The 21,809-nt window shown below is 41.5% G+C and overlaps 1 protein-coding gene across 1 annotated transcript in view; it reads left to right on the forward strand.

Moving 5' to 3' along the window:
* LOC308099655 (shisa family member 6) overlaps positions 1 to 21,809 on the forward strand; it is a gene marked incomplete at both ends in the record, with an annotated part of 163,279 nt that overhangs the window by 22,270 nt on the left and 119,200 nt on the right. Inside the window, 2 exons of the mRNA XM_080448391.1 lie at positions 13,707 to 13,805; positions 21,054 to 21,122. Of these exons, the coding sequence (XP_080304517.1) occupies positions 13,707 to 13,805; positions 21,054 to 21,122 (168 nt within the window). The remainder of the gene's footprint in view (positions 1 to 13,706; positions 13,806 to 21,053; positions 21,123 to 21,809) is intronic.

Below are 21,809 nucleotides of genomic sequence, written 5' to 3' on the forward strand. Positions count from 1 at the left end.
GGCCACAGGTCGGAAGTCATTTAAACCGGCAGGATTTGACTTTTTAGGCACTGGAACGATGGTCGCGCTCTTGAGGCAGGTGGGCACAACTGCCTGGCTGAGCGAGATATTAAAGATGTCTAAGAAAACATCCTTCAACTCCTCTGCACACTCCTTCACCACATGCCCAGGAATGTTGTCTGGTCCCGCCGCCTTGCGTGGGTTGACGCTGGCGAAGGCCCTTTTTACTGCAGCTGCTGAAAGCTGCAGCACCTGCTCACTGGGGCGTGGGGGGGGCATCTGTGCCTCAATGGTGTTATTAACCTCAAAACGTGCATAAAAGTCATTTAGTCTGTCCGGCAATGAGGGATCTTTTTGGCCAACCTGCTGGGGAGGGGGCTTATAATCCGATAGTGTCTTAAAGCCCTGCCACAAACGCCTGGAGTCCTTGGTGTCCGTGAAGTAGCCATTGAGCTTTTGCCCATACAGCCGCTTTGCTTCCCGGATACCCTTAGTCAGATTTTGTCTCGCCAGACTGAATGCAGCAGTGTCCCCAGATTTAAACGCCACATTTCGAGCTCTCAACAGTGCACAGACCTCTCCGGTCAGCCAAGGTTTCTGATTGGCTCTCTTCCTAATGGTCTTAACCACAGTCACATCATCAATACATTTATTTATGTAGCCAATGACAGTTTCTGTGTATTCCTCCAGGTTGGTGACATTGTCATATGTTGCTGCCTCCTTAAAAATGTCCCACTGTGTATCTCCAAAACAGTCCTGCAGTGCTGGAATTGCCTCCTGTGGCCACGTTCTGACCTCTTTAAGTGCTGCTCTGCTTTGTTTCACCCTAGGTCTATATATGGGCGTGAGCATAACAGCTGAGTGATCAGAAGAGCCGATGTTAGGGAGGGGGGCTGCTTTATAGGCATTTCTGATGTTTGTATACACATGATCTAATGTGTTTTTACCCCTAGTTGCACAGTCAACATGCTGGTAAAATTTTGGTAACACAGACTTGAGACTTGCCTGATTGAAATCCCCTGCTACTACGAAAAAGGCGTCGGGAAGTGCCGTCTGCTGCTCGTTGATGTCATTGTAAAGTTGGCTCATAGCTTCCTTCACATTAGCCTCTGGTGGTACATAGACTGCGACAATAACGACCGCCGTCAGCTCCCGTGGCAGGTAGAACGGTCGGCACTTAACAGTCATAAGCTCTATATGTGGTGAGCAGTGTGTAGATACCACCCTGGCATCCTGACACCATAAGTTGTTTACATAAACAGCCAGACCACCAGACCGCCTCAGCTTTCCAGCCGAGGCTAGCACTCTGTCAGTCCTGTGTAGCGTTAGCCCCTCCAGCTGAATTGCGTCATCCGTTATGTCCTGATCGAGCCAGGTCTCCGTATAAACGGTGGCACAGCAGTCCCTCACGCTGCGCTGGGAAGCTCTCGAGAGCCTGATGTAATCCATTTGGCGCTCAAGAGAACGCACATTTGCCAGCAATATTGTGGGGATAGCCGATCTGTGTGGGTTAGCGATTAGCCTAACTCGCACTCCCGCACGTTTGCCCCGCTTCCGCGTCCTCTCACACCGCTTACGGTGTCTCCTAGTCGGAGCCACTGTGGGCAGGACCCCGGGATTCTCTGTGTCGGCTCCACGCAGCAGTCCCAGCTCGCTCCGCACATTTCGCCAGTGTTCCTCGTCACAAGAGCCCTTGTACTCACAAAGGCCACTGTTATAAATGTCCAAGAGAAACTGACGATCATACATATATTTCCCTTCCCTTACTGTCGATGACACGGACGTACATACAGACGTCGACAAAGACACTGCACAGTAACTAGGAGAGGCCGCTGCAGACGCCGAGGTCGGTTGCGCCGCCATGTTTACTTCAACATTGGGCGCTTAAAGTTGTCTTTTCAAAAGTAGCAGATATACAAGCTCTCAGTTTGAGAACTACTGATGTAGAAGGCATTGTAGAATCGGCCGCAGGTTGTTAGTATATTACCAAGGTAGCCAATCGCCACTAGTACGAAATAGTAGACTACACATCTCCCATCATCCCATCATCTCCTAAGGTTGACAGATCTCACAAATGTCCTACGGTTGCTAGGTCTTGCTAGAGTGTGTTGCTGACACAGACAGATCTCGAATGAGGATACTTTCCTCCTTGATTCGTCCTTCTGAAAAATACCATTCTAATGTCCCAATCTGTGTTCACGTTCACTTCTCCCATTGGAATGCATAGACTCATGACCTACTGCTGGTCTCCTAAAGGGGCGACCTACATCAGTAGTTCTCAAACTGTTTCGTGCTTAAGGACCCCCACATTGATGTGTGTTTCACCACGGCCCTTCCATCTGAAAATGTGTTGTGTGCCAGGGACCCCCAGAAGAGAAGCTTTGTGTTAAAAATATATTTTTTTTCAAGAGTAGTACAATCTCACAGCGTGGCACAACCTACATTACACAGATACAGGAAGTCAAAGCTTTCATCTGTGACATGAAAGAATGTAATAACTCAGCCACATTTTGCACAGTAATGTATATGCAGATCTTAAACTATGAACACTACTAACACTCCTAATACAAACTAGTGAACTATCAAACTACAGCAAATACTTAATTATACTTATACTTATAATTCAAATAATTGCTTTCAAATTGACATAGCTATTTCTGACATGTCATTATACTGTCAACACGACTGGGTCCAATAAGGGCATGAGTCATATGGATCTCGGAACTCATGATGCCAGTCGTCTATCATGGTTAGGGGCCTAAAAGGGCACTTTTGCACTGAGCAGTGCACATAATGCACATACGTTGAAGTCCCAAAAATATACCATTATAGATGGAAACCAACCAAAATGTTCTTCTCTTTACAGTATATTTCTTTATTTGGCGGGTAGGGAGTGGGGTGGGCGGACAAGGCCTCAGCTTAGCTGCCCGGGGTCCACCAGGGTTATATACTAGATCCTCTTGTACAGTAGTTCTCAAAAGAGTCAGTAACCCCCAAATTGATGTATTTGGCTGCTATCCACATTTATTTCACAAGTATTCACGATTGTTTTGAAATGTTTCGAAAATAGCAGATCTACAAGCTCTGACGATTCGCATCGCAATGCGTTTTGAGCTGTAGATTGGCAATGTTTTAATAGCCGAAGTGATGCTAGCTGAAGTGATGCTGGGGACCCCCAGCTAAAATGGTTGCGCACGGCGTTGTGAGCTTGTAGATTGTCTCTTTTTGACGAAGAGGTATAGGTGTAGAGGAACACAATTCTATACAATATAGAGGGGGGTCCCTGCTACATCTCTTTCTCAGCCAAGGGGTCCTTGGCCTGAAAACGTTGAAGACCACTGGTTTACTGTCATGATGGACTTTGATTGATATCCACCAACACATAGACAGACGGGCTGTGTGCCCCGCCCCCCCCCCCCCATAAGCTTTCTGAAGGGCAAAATATTCAGCGTGCCGAAAAAAAATCTTCCATCTCCCTTAATGCCGGGGCCCCCATAAGCCTATACTCAGCATCGGGCTAAAGAATTCAGATGCAAATTAACATCTGCGGGAAAAAGATGGACACGTTGCTTTTTTTTGTCCAGAGATAATTCCGTCTCCGTATATAAAAGCTCTTCCTTTCCTATATACTGTTATATCCGGCCTCCAGATCCCAGCTCCAGGGATCAGCTTGTTCTGCTATAAGTGCCCCAGAATGATGTCCCAGATTCTTTTAGGCGTTTTGCTCTCGTGTCAAAGTAGACACCCCCCCCCCCCTAGGGCTGGAAGGATTCTAGTTTGACGATTAATTGTCGTGGAAATAATTGGGATTAATGATTTAAAAAGTGTTTTTATTTGCATAGCACATTGGAACATATAAAGGGAAATTTTATAGTTTTTAGTTTTTTTGTCTTTTAGTCGTTTTAATAAATACATTGCATACCTTTACTTAAATGTACAAAGACATGACCAATAAAAATGCTGGTTAAAGTATATATATTCAAAGATCTGCAAAAAAAAATCACGATTTTTCAGAAATAGCAGATCTACAAGCTCATAGCGCGGCACCGTGCTGAGCTTGTATATCTGCCATCTTTGAATAGCCAAATAATTATATAGTTTTTCTTTTCTTTTTTTGTCTTTTAGTCTTTTTAATAAATACATTGCATACCATGACTTAAATGTACAAAGACATGACCAAAACAAAATGCCGGTACCAATAATCTAAATAAATAATGTACCCCTCCACCTCCACCCCACAGCCGCCCTCCACCCATCCAGGGTCTGTGTCAGAGGACATCTGCAAACGTGCTTTTTATATATATAACGTCTGTGATCTAGATCAGTGGTTCTCAAACGTTTTCATGTCAAGGACCCCCACATTGACACTTATTAGCCCGCGGACCCCCCATTTGAAAAGATATGCCAGGGACCCCCATAAGAGAAGTTTTTTTTTTACAGCTCTAGCAGTCAATTCTCAACCATTTTAATTCAAGGACCCCCAGTTTGACATGCATTAGGCTATACGGACCTCCCATGTAATGGCATTTCTATCTCTGGGACCCCAATTTATATTGTAAAATCAATGTTAATTTAACTCTGAGAGTGTACAAATGGAACCAGTGGTTGTTAACCATGGTGACAGTGGTTAACAACAGTGGCATTTTAAGAGTTTTAAACATACCGTATTTTGATCGTCGTGATTATAATTGTTAATTGCAATTATTTTGGCCACAATATTCATGACATGAAATATTCATAGCGTATTCCCATCCCTACTGACAAAAAAAAACGGGAGGCCGGCCTGGGTCAACCCATTAAGAACAGGTCTGTATAACCACTTTAACCATTATTTTATACATTGGGCTATTCAACAATAGCAGATATACAAGCTCATAACGCTATGAGCTTGTATATCTGCTATTTAAAAAAAAAATCTTGAACATTGTGCAAATATTTGAATCTAGATATATTTTTTAAGCGAACATTTGTACCTCAAATCTTTGCTCCTGGGGGGTCCCTGGAACAACATATTTTGAGATGGGGGTCCGCGGCCAAATACAACATTTTGGGGGTCCTTGACATGAACAAAAAGAACCACTGATTATAGGGACATAAGTTTTAAAAAAAAAACGGTTGTAGAATCCCCCGGAAGCAAAGATTTGAGTAACAAATGTTCGCTTTAAAAATATACATTATGTATTCAAAGATTTGCACACATTTTCACGATTTTTAAAAAATAGCAGATCTCGGTGCCGCGCTATGAGCTTGTAGATCTGCTATTTTTTTAATAGCCACATAAATCCTAAAATGACACACGGATGCGTTCCCGGTCTTAATGGGTTAAACGTTGACTGAAGCTCAGCCTTTGTGTCTGACGTCAGTTTGATGAAGAGCGGTGGTCGCGGTCCCATGCAGGTGTTTTCTCGTTATGATCAATTCGACATGGCGCTGTGATGGAGGCTTCTTCCACGGACCCCCGGAGCGGAGCTCTGAGCCACGCTATTGACTCGGAAGAGGCTTTCTTCTGCAGACGCAGGCGTTGAACTGTTTGCCCGTTAACCCATTAAGACCGGGATCGCATTTGTGTGTCATTTTAAGATATCTTTGGCTATTCAAAAATAGCGGATCTACAAGCTCATAGCGCGGCACCGAGTGCCGCGCTATGAGCTTGTAGATCTGCAATTTTTTAGGAAATAAATCGTGCAAATCTTTGAATATATATATATATACACTCTTAACTCAAATCTTTGCTTCTGGGGGTCCCTGGAACAAAATATTTTTTGATATAACAAAATACATCATCATCAATCATTTTGGGGGTCCTTGACATGAAAAAGCTTGAGAACCACTGATATCAACATATGTTTTTTTCTTCTTTTTTTGTAACTGTTAGGATTTAGAAGACATTTGTAGAATCCCCAGAAGCAAAGATTTGAGTTAAAAAGTTTCCCTTTAAAAAAATAATATATATATTGAAAGATTTGCCCAAATTTTCACGATAAAAAAAAAATGCAGATCTACAAGCTCATAGCGCGGCACTGAGTGCTGCGCTATGAGCTTGTAGATCTGCATTTTTTTCAAGAAAATGTTTTGAACTTGTTTTGAAAATGTTTTGAACAAGTATAAAATAATGGTTTAAGTGGTTACACAGATGCGTTCCCGGTCTTAATGGGTTAATGCAGGACCGGGGAGGTTCGGTTGATAGACCGCCTCCATCGATCCCGGAGTTTCTTTGTCCATGGGTTTAGATGAAACCGGCCCTAATCGACAGAACGAAACGTTGGCACTGCACTCAGTGGTGGACAGTAACAAAGTACATTTGGTTGAGTGCTGTACTCAATTAAAAGTTTTTTGAGGATCTGTACTTTACTTGAGTATTATGTCGCTGTCAGGCAGAAACCTCTTATCTCTGTATTCTGACCTTTTGTGTTTTTTTCGTAAATTAACGTCCTACTGGATCATACTACAGCGTTGCACAAAAGCATCACAAATAGCAGATCTACAAGCTCGAAACGCGGCACGGACATATTAGGTTTCCAAATCGTATCTGTCGGGTGGAAACCTCATATATCCAAAAGTGTTACTTTTCAGGATTCAAATTAAAAAGTAAGTAATTCAAAAGCGTCGCTTCGCGCCACGTTTCGCGCCACGTTTCGAGGATTATGGATCTGATACTTATGATGCTTTTGTGTGACGCTGTAGTATGATCCAGTAGAGCATTGATTTATGAAAAAAACACAAAAAGTTATTTAATATCGAGATAAGAGGTCTCTGACAGCGATGAAATGTCCAAACCTGCCTACCGAGTTTTGTCCCTGCTTGGAAGGGTTCTAAACTGTCCACAGTCCTCCTCTTGAGACACAGACTGAATAGACAGAAATGGTGCCATCCAGTGGCGATTCTATAGGGGGGGGGGGGGCAAGGGGGGCAACCCCCCCATCCCCATATTTAAAAAAAATATATATATATATATATATATATATATTATGTAGGAATATGTAGGAAATAATGTCTCATAGCTTTATACAGTATGTATAAAAAAAGCTTTTTTGTGTGTACTTGATAACATCGCACCCACAAAGGTGGTGAGGGTCAAAGCTAGCACAGAACCTTGGATGAAGGGTGACATTTTGAATGCCATCAAACTCAGGAACAAAAGCTACTCCGAGCTCAGGAAAAACAAAAGTGAGCAGCTACTTGAAAAGTGCAGAAATCTACGAAATGTAGTTACTAAATTGATCAGAAATGCCAAAAAGAATTTCTTAAATGAGAACATAGAGGCAAACAAAAGCCACCCACAAAAACTGTGGGAGGCACTAAAACAATTAGGCTGCAACGGAAAGATTCAGACTAAATCTACAAACATTTGCATTATTTCAAGTGGCTCGCTCACTACCGACAAGCAATTGGTAGCGGACTGTTTTAACAGTTTCTTCACCACAGTTGCAACCCAGTTGGTAAGCAAACTCCCTCAGCATTCAGGTCTGTATGGCCCCGACCACATTCAAGCTCACTATGAGAAACTAGGGGCTAAAAAAGATTCCTTCTTTTTCAAACCTGTATTGACTGTTGATGTGCAAAACAAACTCCTCGCCCTACAGCCAAACAAGGCCACCGGCCTTGACAACATCCCCACCAGATTCCTCAGAGACGCAGCGGTCTCCATTGCTCCCATAGTAGCCCACATTACAAACTTATCCATCAGTCAGTGTCACGTCCCACAAGAATTCAAGTTGGCAAGAGTAATCCCTCTATTTAAAAAAGGAAGCAAACTAGATCCTGGCAACTATAGGCCTGTTTCCATCCTTTGTTCCATCTCAAAGGTTATAGAGCGATCAATCCAAGAACAAATCAACAGCTACCTCAGCGAGCGTAAACTGTTGTTTGAATTCCAATCAGGCTTCAGAACATCCCACTCCACTGACACATGCCTACTATATTTGACCGACTACATCAAACGTGAGGTAGACTCGGGCAAATACTGTGGCATGGTCATGCTGGACCTCCAAAAGGCGTTTGACACTGTAAACCACGCAATTCTACTTGATAAGCTGAGGGCGATTGGTTTTGATTGCACATCACTAAATTGGATGAGATCTTACTTGGAGGGTAGAGAACAAGTGGTTGACATCAACGGAACCATGTCCTCATCCCTCCCGGTGAGCTGCGGGGTTCCTCAAGGCAGCATTCTAGGGCCGTTACTGTTCCTTCTATACATTAACGACATGAATGCTGCCTGTAACTGCAAACTGTTCCTGTTCGCTGATGACTCGGCACTCCTGATCTCGGGTGAGGACAAGTTGCAAGTTGAGGAAGCTCTCAGCTCCGAACTCTCAAAAATCCGTACCTGGCTTACCGATAACAAACTGTCTCTACACCTTGGGAAAACTGAATCCATCCTATTTGGGACCAAACATTCCCTCAGTAAAATGAAGGTAAATGACTTCAAGGTCAAAGTCGATGACACAATCATCACTAGCAAAGAAGAGATTACCTATTTGGGATGTATTCTGGACAAATACCTGTCAGGTGAAAGCATGGCAACAAAGGTGGTCAAAGGAGTAAACCAGAGAACCAGATTTATGGGCAGAGTTTCCTCTTTTGTCAACCCTCAGGCCCTCAGGACCCTCTCAGGGGCCCTGATTCAGCCCCTTTTTGACTATGCTAGCTCCTCTTGGTACTCCAACACCTCAGTGTCACTGCAGACTAAGCTTCAAACCTCCCAAAACAAACTGATCCGACTACTTCTCGGACTGGGGCCCATGACCCACCTCTCTCCCATTCACTTTGCCAGCCTAGGCTGGCTCAGGGTGGAAGACAGGGTTAAACAACTAAAAATGGGTCTGGTCTTCAAAATTGTAAATGCAGATTTGCCCGATATGCCCCCTATACCCGCATATCTGTATAAATACCTCGAAAAAGTTAGTGACACCCACAGCCACGAAACTAGAGGGAGCGTAAACAACAATCTGGTACCACCCACCCATAAAACAAACATGGGCAAATTCTCCTTCTATAGCACAGCCACCAAGGAATGGAATAGTCTAACCCCATCCCTCAAAAAATGCAGTTCGCTGGGCTCATTCAAAACTGCCCTAAAAACCCATCTTTCTGGAGGCCGAAAGAGGAGCTAGTACCAGTTTCCCTGTAGACAGACGACCCCCCCCCCTCCTCTTTTTGTACATATTTTGTATTTCCTCATGCTTTTTTTGTATATAATTTTTTATTTTTCCATGCTTCCCCCCCCCTTTCTTTTTGTACATATATTTTTAAATGCTTTTTTTGTACATAGTGGTACTTTTTCTGTATTATCTGTATTTTCATGTTGATTTTTGAACTGTTTGGTTGCTACTATATATGTCTATGAAATTAACTCAAGGACCCCAACGGAAACAAGTCCGCAAGGACTTTTTTGGCCGGACCTTTTAGACAAAAGCATTATAAATGTAACTGTGTTGTTTTACATTCTTTTGCCTAATAAAAATTTCAATCAATCAATCAATCATGTCCACATATATGCTACATAATATGGATAATTGTACATATATGTGGAGACATATATGCAGGCGGCCAATTTCGAATATCTCACATAACATGTGGAATATATAAAACATACATGTTCATACATATCCTTTGCCCCCCCCTGCTGGCAGAGGTAAACAATAGCCTATATGGTGCCATCTCACAATAAGCATTATAGTGAGGAGGACCAATTACATGAAGACAGGTTGAAAACGGGCGAAGTGCTCCTTTATGTCTTCCACACTCTTTTCTACTCCACCTCTGTGCCTTTTCATGTGGCGTTGTCGGGAGGGGGGGCTTTGCTACGTGATTGACAGCACAAATGGAGTTTGTCGGCGCTGCCGGGCTGGCGGGCAAGCTTTGACACACGCCATTGTGTACCTCTGAGCTCTCTCAATTACAGGCTCGGTTCCAGGACCGCACAACATTGGTCCGGAACAAATTGCGTTACCAAAAAGTGATGTTTTTTTTTTTAACACCGAGGGACATTATTGTCGCTGTCATGTGGAAACCTTGTATGTCCAACAACTGTTGTTTTTTTATTATGATTTAACCCATTAAGACCTGAGGCCCATTCTACAAATGCCTTCAGTAGTTCTCAAACTTTTTTTGTGTCAAGGACCCCCAAAATTATATATGTTTGGCCACAGGACCAAACATGATTTATAGCTGATCTACAAGCTTCGCTTTTGTGCCAGGGACCCCGAGAAGAGAAGATAGAAAAATAAATTCAAACACTTTCAAGATTTTTCAACAAATTCAAAAATAGCAGATGACGCGCTACAAGCTTGTATATCTGCTATTTTTTAATAGCCAACGCTAAAATCTAAAATGACACGGATGCTTTCCCAGTTTTAATGGGACATTTAAAAAAACAAAACAGAGGAGAGAAGATGAAAAAAAAAAAATAGCCGTAGTCACGCAGCAACGCCTTGTGAGCTTGTAGATCTGCTATTTTCACCACTTTCGTGTGACACTCTGGTGTGATCTAGGAGTGGGACATTAATTCTTGAAAAAAAACACAGAAAGGTTGAAATATGAAGATACAAGCTTTCTGCCCGACAACGATATCCAAAGTGACATGGGCCCTAAAGTGTAGAAGGAAGGAAAAAAATAATTAAACTGATAGAAAATAAAACAATGACAATGACAATGACAAGCTAAAGAACTCTCATGAAATAAGCAGCCTGGAGCAAAAACACATCATTTTCCAAGGCCAGGCATGTATATATTTTTACGGCACATTTCAACGACAAGGCAATTCAACATGAATCAAAGGAAGCACATTATAAAAGGGCATTTGCATCGTAGTTAAACACCTTATATCTCCTTAAAGGGATAGTTCACCCCCAAAATGCCATTTTTTTCTTTCCTATTGATTACTTACCCCATGGAGACTTGAATTCATGGATATGTTTTTGTTTTTGACGTTTTCCTAAGCCAATAATTTGATGACCGGCAGCGGTTCCGGTAGGAGACACAAAGAGTCTCCTTTGTGTCTCCTACCGGAACTGCTGCCTACCGGTCCGCTGGTCATCACATTATTGGCTTAGGGATGCGACAAAAAACAAAAAATAACCATGAATTCAAGTTTCCATGGGGTAACTAATCAATAGAAAATAAGTATTTTTGGGTGTGAAATATCCCTTTAGAAGATAATTAAAAAGTCTAAATAACATGTTATACAGTATAGCACAAGATCAGAAAATGCATTTTGGCCCTAAACCGTTCACTGTACGGGTCCATTTGGTTCCATTTGTACACTCTCAGGTTTAAATGAACACTGAGGATGGGACATAGTAGATTGAGGTCCCAGAAATACAAATGCTATCAAATGGGGGTCCGTGGCGTAGCGCACATCAAACTGGGGGTCCCTTGAAATGGGGAAAAAAGAGGTTGAGGGAACCACATGTTTAAACCTTGTGCTATAGGCCTACAGTGGTGTAAAGTAACTAAGTACATTTACTCAAGTAGGCTACTGTACTTAATTAAGTACACTTTTGAGGAATTCTTACTTTACTGGAGTATTTCCCATTTTTCCCTTTTACTTCTACTCCACTACATCTCAGAGGCAAATGTTATACTTTTACTCCAGTACAATGCTTGAAAACTTTAGTTACTAGTTACTTTGCAGATATGAATTATTACATTATAAAAGTTTAAACATACATTAACCACTTTAGCCCTATTTTATACCTAGGCTATTTGAAAATAGCCGATCTACAAGCTCACAACGCGTCGCATCGCGACGCGTTGTGAGCTAGATCTGCTATTTTCAAACTTTTTAGTACTTCTACTTTTGGTACTTTGAATATAATTTTGATGCCAATACGTTTGTACTTTTACTCATGTAACATTTTGAACACAGGCCTTTTATTTGTAACAGAGTAGCCTACTCACTACATTGTGGTATTGATACTTTTACTTAAGTAAAGAATGTCTGTACTTTTTCCACCACTGTTACTATACAGTAGCTTGTAGCGGTGGGCTTGTGAACCAACGTTAAGGTGGGATGATAATCCTGACTGACTTGTTAATCATTCTCTGCCTCCACCACCTTGGTGTAACCAAGGATGAAATGAGTTACACTTACTAGTCAGGATCATTGGCGGTCTAACAGCAGTCAGGCATGGGAACAGATTAAGGCCGACCGCCGTGACCTTGCCAGTGTTTTGGTGAGCAACTTCATTTGCCAGAGAGTGACCCATGCCATATCTTTGGGTCTGATGCCGATGGCGATTTTGGAGAGTGCTAGACCACCGGTTACCAATGTTTTGACGTTATTTTGTAAAAAAAAAAAGAAGAAAAAAAGGGTTTAATTAAAGGTAGGCTAAGTGATATAGCCTGATTATCAGCCTGAAGCTGCGTGGAGCTTCAGTCTGAAATTGGCTGCAGTATCGGCGATTGCAAGGGGGAGGGGATTAAAATTTCTTGCTTGTTTTAGCAGATATTCACTGATTGGTTTGTCATTAGACCCACCCCCACCTCCGACTCTCATTGGACGGTACTGGAGGGTATCGAAGATATCCTAGGCTCACATTTCAACACCAGACCAAGAGGCAGTCCACTCAGAGAGTGGGCGGGGTCTATGGTTTGGTGATATATTTTGGTTAAAACCAAAAGTGTTTTGTTAAAAGGTTAAGGCACTATATTCTGATAGTAATCATTGCTATTGAATGTTTGTTCAGTAACAGGGGTATTCCTGTCTCTCCAGCTCTTTAATAAACAGGAAAAAACATTTTCAGGCAGGTGACACAATTTCAGCCAATCAGGAGAGAGTACATATTTATCAGCTTAATGTTTTATAGCGTTCCAGTTCCAATTTTGTCTGCTCATTTCTTTGTGTCATCACTTCCAAATGCACTTGTTTAATCTGTATCCGGTTCGAGTTCTCTATCCTGATTGGATCAAATCGGTATCCCGACCTGAAAATGTATTTTCTGTTTAATAAAGCGCTGGAGAGACATGGCGACTCCTGTTACAGAACAAACACTCTATATCAATGAGTACTACCAGAATATAGCGATATTTAACAATCATTTTAAGCAAAGAAAATCACTTACCCTACCTTTAACGTTTGAGAACATTTGAATTATTAGCTTAGCTCGCACGAGTTACAGGAGACCGTGGGAAAGGCGTGTAGATCGTCTATTTTTGAAAATCTTTCCTGGTGGAAAGTGGTTGAAAATGCAAATGTATAGTACCAGTGGTGTAAAGTAACTACTTAAGTACACTTTTGAGGAACTTTGACTTTACTGGAGTATTTCCAATTTTCAGTACTAATATTGCAAATATTGTACTTTTACTCCACTACAATTATTTGAAAACTTTAGTTACTAGTTACTTTGCAGATACAAATTATTATATTATAAAACACACATTAACCACTTTAGCCCTATTTTATACATAGGCTATTTGAAAATAGCTGATCTACAAGCTCACAACACGTCGCATCGCTGCGCGTTGTGAGCTTGTAGATCTGCTATTTTCAAACATTTTAGTACTTTACACTTTGAGTGTATTTTGATGCCAATACTTTTGTACTTTTACTCAAGTAATATTTTGAACACAGGCCTTTTACTTGTAACAGAGTACTTCTACATTGTGGTATTGATACTTTTACTTAAGTAAAAAATGTCAGTACTTTTTCCACCACTGGTATAGTTCCAGTTCACATGATCTGCGTTTGTATTTGTCAACAGGGCACTATACGAAGGAGAACTTCATGCGGTCTCAGTCGCAGGACATTCACAACTACATCTCGTCGGGCTACGTCACGCTGGGGCGCGGACACCTGAAAGGTACGTTCAGCGCCGTCACGCTCGCCGTCTGTTTGACCTTAGTTGTTAACCACTTAAACCCCACATACGGTTGACCGGAGTCCCTCAGGGCTCTACTGTATGCACAATATAGTGTATTTTCTGTTTTCTCTTATTGTCGGGAAAGCTTTCGCCGAAAATAGCCGATCGACAAGCTCACAACGCGTCGCGCTGCGACGCGCTGTGAGCTTGTCGATCTGCTATTTTCGGCGAGAGCTTTCCCCACAATACGGATGCTGGGGTTTAAGTGGTTGAAGTGGAATTTCGCCCGACGGTTTTCTTAACACATCGACCGCCAGAGGTTAATCTCATAATGTACTCACCAGTGCCAAGGTGTTTTTGTTGTTTTTTTGTTTTTTTCATGTCGCCATAGATCTCGTTAAAATCCTTAAGATTGAGCTCTACACGGTCTGTTTACATCCGCGAGATCTCCCTGTATCTCCCAGTGAAGATCGCGTGTCAAACGGGGCATCCATGTTGTAGTTAGAGCGGATTACGTTAAACAGTGAAATGCGAGGAGAAAAAACTACAGGAAGAGAATTGAGTTTCAGTTTCGTCTGTAGAATGGGAGCGGGCGTGATCGTCAAAACCGGATCCCAAATAATTCTATTTCCGGTCATCAAACCGGAAACGGAAGTGGATCAAAAAAATTCCGAAAGTGAACCCGGAAGTGAATAGCGCGAAAAGACCGTGGACCGTAGGGCTACGGTCTCGGCGCTTAACAGTTGGATTTAACGGACCGTAGGACTACGTTCTTGGCGGTTAATGTGTTAATCATAATTCCATAACAGGTCAACTGCAGCAAAATAACTGAGCGTATAGGCCATGTGCTAGATCGCGTATTTTGATGTTGTTTTTTTTGTGTGAGATCTAACGTTCTTAAGGACAGTAAACGCTCCACGTTGTTTTTGTCCCAAATGGGTCGCCGTACTGTTGACAAAGTGACGTGGATGACGTCACGTCCGGAGATGCGCATCCGACATAATCACTATGGATGGGTTTCCGTTGATATAAACTTCAGATCTCACCAAAAAAAAAGAGGGGAAAAATATACTAAAATAAGCGATCCAGCACACGGCCTATACGCTCAGGTTTTTAGCTGCGGTTGACTCGATATAGAATTATGAATTGTTCTACTATAACACTCGTCGTAGGATATGAAAAAATTCACCTTTAAGATTAGTTCTGTTTGCCTTTTAGGACCATTTTAGAACCATCTTAGGACCATTTTAGAACCACCTTAGGACCATTTTAGGACCATTTTAGTGCGTGACCCAAGCACACAGCAAGGAAGAGGCAAATTGAGGGTTAAAGCCCACAAGGGTGATTTTATTAACCACAGGTTAACAACAAGGGGGAGAAGAGGGGTGTGGGGAGAGGAGAAGCAGTGTTTTTACTTAATTTAGTCCGTTTTTCACTTAATTTCGGCCGGCCTGGTTGGCCTGGAATGGAGAGGCCTTTCTGGAATTGTCCCACATTTCCCAGCACGTCCCTGTACTCCATGCACATAAAATCAACAATAAACAACAATAATAAATATTACATAGTTATGACCAAAAAAGGTATAGGCTGAAGCTAAATAGATTATTCTGCCTACCCTTTCAACAAAAAGTACATACATGACACAAAGAAAACAATTTAAGTCTCAAAAAAGTAAAAAACAGGAGAAGAAATCCTTAATATATTTTTATAACAACAATACATGGTCACATATTGTTATACATGTAAATACATACTCTTTTCTTATTTATTTATTTATTTAGTTTTTTTCTTTGCTTCATGATCCAAGGCCAGGCTCTTGTAGACTTTGGAGGTGATTGGGGATGAAGGGCAGGTGAGGAGATTGAAGACGGGAGGCAGGTGTGCTGAGAATGTGCTGTGAGGCCCCCTTGTGGCGCTGATGAGTGCAGAGGGCCCACAAAACAAGGATGTGGAGGCGAAGACAATTAGGTCATGATGACTCAGCTTTCAACCTGGTATGCCTATTTTGGGCGTGTCTTTACAGGCAGAAAGTAGTGAAAATAGCATAGTCGATGAAGTATAGCCTACAGTGGAAACGTTGATATCGCCGATGTCGGTTGGAAACATTGTGTGTCCAAAACGCCTGTGTTCCAATGGATCCAATGTAGCCATTATTTAGTCACAAGCTCTTGTTAATACTTGTCATTGGTTCAATATTTATAAAACCCACTTTCAACCTATTGCGGGCATGTCAGCATAGGCAAAAAAAATGTGTTAAAACATGCCAAAACACTGAAACTAGGTGATCTACAAGTTCACAATGCGTTGCAATGCTGTGAGCTTGCAGATCCGCTACGTTTTGATGATCTCCTATTTTCAAACATTTTTGTACTTTTGCTTTTGGTACTTTAAGTATATTTTGATGCCAATACTTTGGTACTTTTTACTCAAGTAACATTTTGAACACAGGCCTTTTACTTGCAACAGAATATTTTTCATATTGTGGTATTGCTAATTCTAAGTAATATATCAGAGTACTTCTTCTTCCACCACTGACCACATGGTAGATCCACAAATGGCAAGTAGTTCTCATAGAGGAACAGTCCAAACGAAGGCCTTGTTCAGCAGTAGAGTCTGACGGTATAGCCAGGTGGTGGAAGCTGCTCAGAAACATGGTGGTCTTGCCTATGATACCGCAGTAGAACATCCTTGCCTGGCCGCGGTTGTAGAAGCAGTGGGTGAACAGGTTGTGGCTTTGACTACGCACGGTTTCTCGTACCTGGAGGGAGGGGAGCCCACCTGCCATTATGTGCTCCGCTGTAGGTGTTAACGTTCGCAAGTGGAGCAGTTCCGTGTTATATACAATGAAGTCTAAAATAGGGCATTCATTTATGAAAAAAAAGTATTAAAAAAAAGCAGGGGTCTTCAACTTGTTTTCAGGCCAAGGACACCTTAGCTGAGAGAGAGATGAAGCAGGGACCTCCCCACTACATATTGGATTCATGTTAAATGTGTATTTTCAGACATTTTAACGACTTCTCTTAGGGAGACCCCCTGTTTAAGACCCCTGCCTCAAAGTTTAACCCATTCAAACCGGGAACGCATCTCTGTAAAAAAAAATCTTGGAAAATGTGTGCAAATCTTTGAATATCTATATTTTTTAAAGCAAACATTTGTAACTCAAACAGTTTTTTGAAAAAACGTATGTTATGCTATAATATTAGTGGTTCTCAAAAATTATATGTATTTGGCCGTGGACCCCCATCTCACAATATGTTGTTCCAGGGACCCCCCAGAAGTTGTAACAGAGTAAAAAAATCGCTTTAAATAATACTATTCAAAGATTTGCACACATTTTCACGATACAAAAAAAAGCCAAGGAATTCTTAAAATGACACAGATGCGTTCCCGGTCTTAAAGGGTTAAAACAGCTTTGTAGTGGTTAAATGAAAGCATGACACATTGCGTGCCTTCCATGTGATTTTTTTCCCTCCTCTTGTTCGTAATAAGCAGCTAGTGGTGGCGGTGGAAACACAAGGCCTACAGCGCTAAAATAATTTGTTTTTTGTGAAACAATCATTCCATCATGGAGCAGTGACAGATTCATTTATTTGTTACATAGCCTATGAGTGTTGTGCGCCGTACTGTATTGTTCCTCTGTGAATGTCGCTCTATTGTCCATCATGTTCCCTGGCTGGCTGTGCTCACGCACTGAGACACAATAGCTGTTGATCAAATAGCCTCGTATTGGAGCGCCATTATCACATAATGCAAGCTTGTTCTTCCATGTTCTCTGTAGACGCCGGAAAATAACGCTTCTTTAATCTGTGTCGTTTTAAGATTTCTCTGGCTATTCAAGATAGCAGATATACAAGCTCATAGTGCGGCACCAAGCTATGAGCTTGTACTGTAGATCTACTATTTTTTTTTAATCGAGAAAATCATTTAATATATATTTAAATATATATTTATATATATATATAAATTAAAGCGAACTTGTTTTAACTCAAATCTTTGCTTCTGGGGTCCCTGGAACAAAATATTTTGAGATGGGGGTCCGTGGCCAAATACATATAATTTTGGGGGTCCTTGACGTTTGAGAACCACTGATTAAGTAAAAAATTAAAATAAAATAAAAAACGGCTAGGATTTAGAAGACATTTGTAGAATCACCAGAAGCAAAGATTTGAGTTACAAATGTTCGGTTGAAAAAAATATCTTTATTATGCAAAGATTTTCACAAATTTTCAAAAAAAAGCAGATCCACAATAGCTATAAGCTTGTATATCTGCTATTTTTGAATAGTCAAAGAAATCAAAAAATGACACGGATGCGTTCCCGGTCTTAATGGGTTAAAAGATTCCACTAAGAACCATCACCTACATTACTAAAGAAGCATTCTATTTAGTGAATGGTTCTTCTTGTTCCTCATATGGTTCTAATCTAGAGCAGTGGTTCCCAAACCTTTTACCGTAGCTCAAGACCCAAAAGAGACATTAGACGTTTGCCGTGCAGAACCTTCTTTTGTCAAAGTTCTTTGAGGAACCAGAAAATGCTTCCACAAAGACACCTTTCATCATCCTTGCTGCCTTGATTCTGGGCATGTTTTAATAGGCAAACATTCCATCAAAAACAGCAGATCTACAAGGTCGCAAACGTATCGCATCGCCATGCGTTGTGATCTTGTAGATCTGCGTCACTGTTTTCTGGGCATGTAATTATGGGCGGAAACGTTAAAAATTATTCTGATTCTTTCAAAGATAGCAAAACATAGCCGATGTACTTACAAGCTCAACCGCGTCGGTGTAGTGATGCGATGCGTTGTGAGCAGTGGTGTCACGGAGGCCACACGGAGTAGGACGGCGTGTGGCCAGTAATGTTTTCACGCGTAAGGTACGGCACGGTACGGCATGGTACAGTGCACCCGCACATGCACGCTAGAACGTGCCCCCCCACCCCACCCCCCTACGTAGATTCACGAGCTAAGTACCAGAATGGCTACTTTGCATAACAGGTTTACAAGTGAGTGTGAAAATGTATCCTCAGATTCCTCACACCTCGTCTATAGGCTACACGCGGCGCCGGTACACAGCATGTTGGCAGTAGGGCTGCTGCCAGTATCCTTGCACGCAACAATGCCTCAGCCACCGTCGAGGAAGAGAAGAGAAGTGGTGTTTTTTTTTGTTTTTTTTTAAAGTTCACATTGCACTTTTTAAAATTTTCTATACACTTCCGTTTCTGGTAGCACCACCGGAAACGGAATTATCCGGATTCCGGTTTTTCCGATCGTATCCGCTTCCTGTCTAGAACGAAACCTAAAAGTCGATTATCTCGGTTGTTGTTTTTCTCATCGCTGATCACTGTTTAGCATTCACCGCTGTAGCTTCAAGATGGCGGATCGCAAAGCGAAGCGGTCTTCACTGCTCGTCTCACACAGATCCCCTGTGTGCTTAGAACCAAATGAACGTGCACTTTTAACGGATTTAGCGAGGTCTGTGGCGAGTATATTATGATTTTAAACTCTGGCATGGGATGTGTTAAAATACCGTCCTGCCAGTAAAAAAAATCACCATTACACCGCTGGTTGTGAGCCAGCAAGATTGAGTATTTTTGCTACACTGGCGCAACGTCATACAACAGTAGTAGGGCATTCATTTACAAGGAAAAAAAACTAACGCAACGAGTTGGAGAGATGAAGATACACGGTTTTCCGCCCAACAGTGACAAAATACTAATTCAGAAGCTTTTTAACAATTGTCATTGAGTGAATGTCACAGGGTCAAAAAGATGCCTCCCCTCTGCAGTGGGCGTTTTAACACCTGTGTAAGCAGAAGTTGCCATTGAAGTCAAAGATAAAGTGTGTCTCTCAATGGGTCTGGTCTTTAAGACACTCAGAAGATCAGTGCCCAGATACCTGTCAAACTACTTCTCTAGAGTGAGTGACGCCCATGGTCATACACACAATCTATGGACCATTATCTAAAATCCCAGTTGAAGAAAATTCTGTACGTGAAAAAAGTAAGCCTCCATGAGCCAAGGAATATTGCAGACGGCATGGCTTCATAAAAAGGGGGGGAATCCTCTTCTCTTGATCCTAAGTCTATGGTTCCAATGGCTCAGTCGGTAAAGTGTCTACCTGTTAGTCTGAAGATTGCTGGTTCAAACCTCGACTTATCCAGTCCAAACGTAATTTGCCAAACTCAAATCATGATATTATTAAATAAAGCATGTGCACTTTTTAAAGACTAGATCAAATGGCGTTTTGACAGTATTTGTTTTACATTTTGTGACGTATGTTCTAGTGAAACATGGGCATGGCGCATGACATCAACAAATTTAAACAGGACTGTTTTAGTTGAATGGGTAGAAAGGATGCCTGGGAAACAGAAGGTCACAGGTTCCAATCCACGCCTCGGCTAAACAGAACAGGAATTCTGTCTGTCCATGTTGTGTAGACGAAGTAAAACATTTGGCAAACTTTTGTCTTGATGACTGAATTTTTGTTAAATATGCCATTATAAGCAACATAATAAAGACATGCATTTTAATATATACAATCCCTCAGAACTATGCCCAGCTGTTTCCAATGCTCATTTGTTAATTGCATGGTCTTCTTTCTCTCTGCGTGTATTGCATATTGCATTTAGCATATTACGTATCGCATCCCTTGGCCCCTGTATTGCTGCTAGCAGCCATATCTTAATATTATATTTATTATACATATTTATGTTTTTCTATTTTTTTGTCTCATCTTTGATCCATATAGATACAACTACTCAAAGACGTGCCGGCTTGAAAGGTATAATAACATATAGGTGTTCCAGAAGACTAACTGCAACTAACCAACATGTATACGGGATAGGCATAAATAAGCTTTGAGCTTCAGCCTATGCCTTTTCGATCAACCAGAAATAAATATTGGATTACAGCTGTTATGTTTTGTGAGGCTGTTGATGTGGATCGAAATAAACTAAACCAAACTAAACTAAACTAAACTAAGACTAAACTAAGACTAAAGCATGGCTATTAGAAAAGGTTCCTCTCTAAAATTCCTAATTTTTCTAGGGAAAGATAGTGGAGTGCTTGTTTTTCTATGTATGTTACTGACATTTATGTTGTGTTGTAATGTGTTTTTTAGCTTAATAACTGACTGTTGCTTTTGAGAGGAACCATGGAAATATGTCTTAGGACTGTATTGTGTTTATCCTTGAACTTGATTGGATTTATTGCATTTCAAATAAATCAAATGCGTTCTCGTTGTCTCTGCAGCCCAGCTCTCTGTGGACGATCTGGGCCAGATGTCCTGGGAGGGTGACCTGGACATTCCAATCTCCTACAGTACGTATGATATCCACCACACACTGGTTTCATACCGGCCCCTGTATTCCGCAAGGAGAAGCACAGCAGCAGAGCACCACACTGCACCGCTTTCTGCTCACATCTGATAAGAGGCGGAAAATCTGCCACGTGTCACATCATAGCCTGGGCCCGCAGAGTGGCTCGGGCTGATAGTGACATGACAGTCACTGCGTGAAGGAGTGCCATGCAGCCTTGGGTCTTAAAGGGGAACGATGCAACCCGAGACTCATGTTGTAGCTTTATTTTCCTGTAAAGGTTACATTGCAGAACGCTAAAACATGGACATCGTTGCTGTCGGGTGGAAACCTTATTTAACTCTCTCAGTGCCACACAACAAGATATCCCAAGTTTGTTCTGAATGCCCTCAGTGCCAGAACGAAAAATCCAGAGTAAAACAAATATATATATATATTGTTGTTATTATTATTATTATTTTTTTGGAAAAAAATGTTCAGAACCCAAGATATCATTATCTGAAGATTTGCAGCTCCATCCACTCCTTGTTTAACTTCTAACTGAAAAAGGCTGTATCTCGCTTTTTTTTACTTAAAAAATAAAATAAAAAAATTGCTGGCACAGTATGAACATATTTTTTTATTTCATTGGCACTGAGAGAGTTAAAACCGTTCCTTTCTTAAATTATCATTAAAAAAAATAGTGAACATA

This window comes from Gymnoscopelus braueri, assembly GCF_963280865.1.
Source record: "Gymnoscopelus braueri genome assembly, chromosome: 13".
NCBI lineage: Eukaryota > Metazoa > Chordata > Actinopteri > Myctophiformes > Myctophidae > Gymnoscopelus > Gymnoscopelus braueri.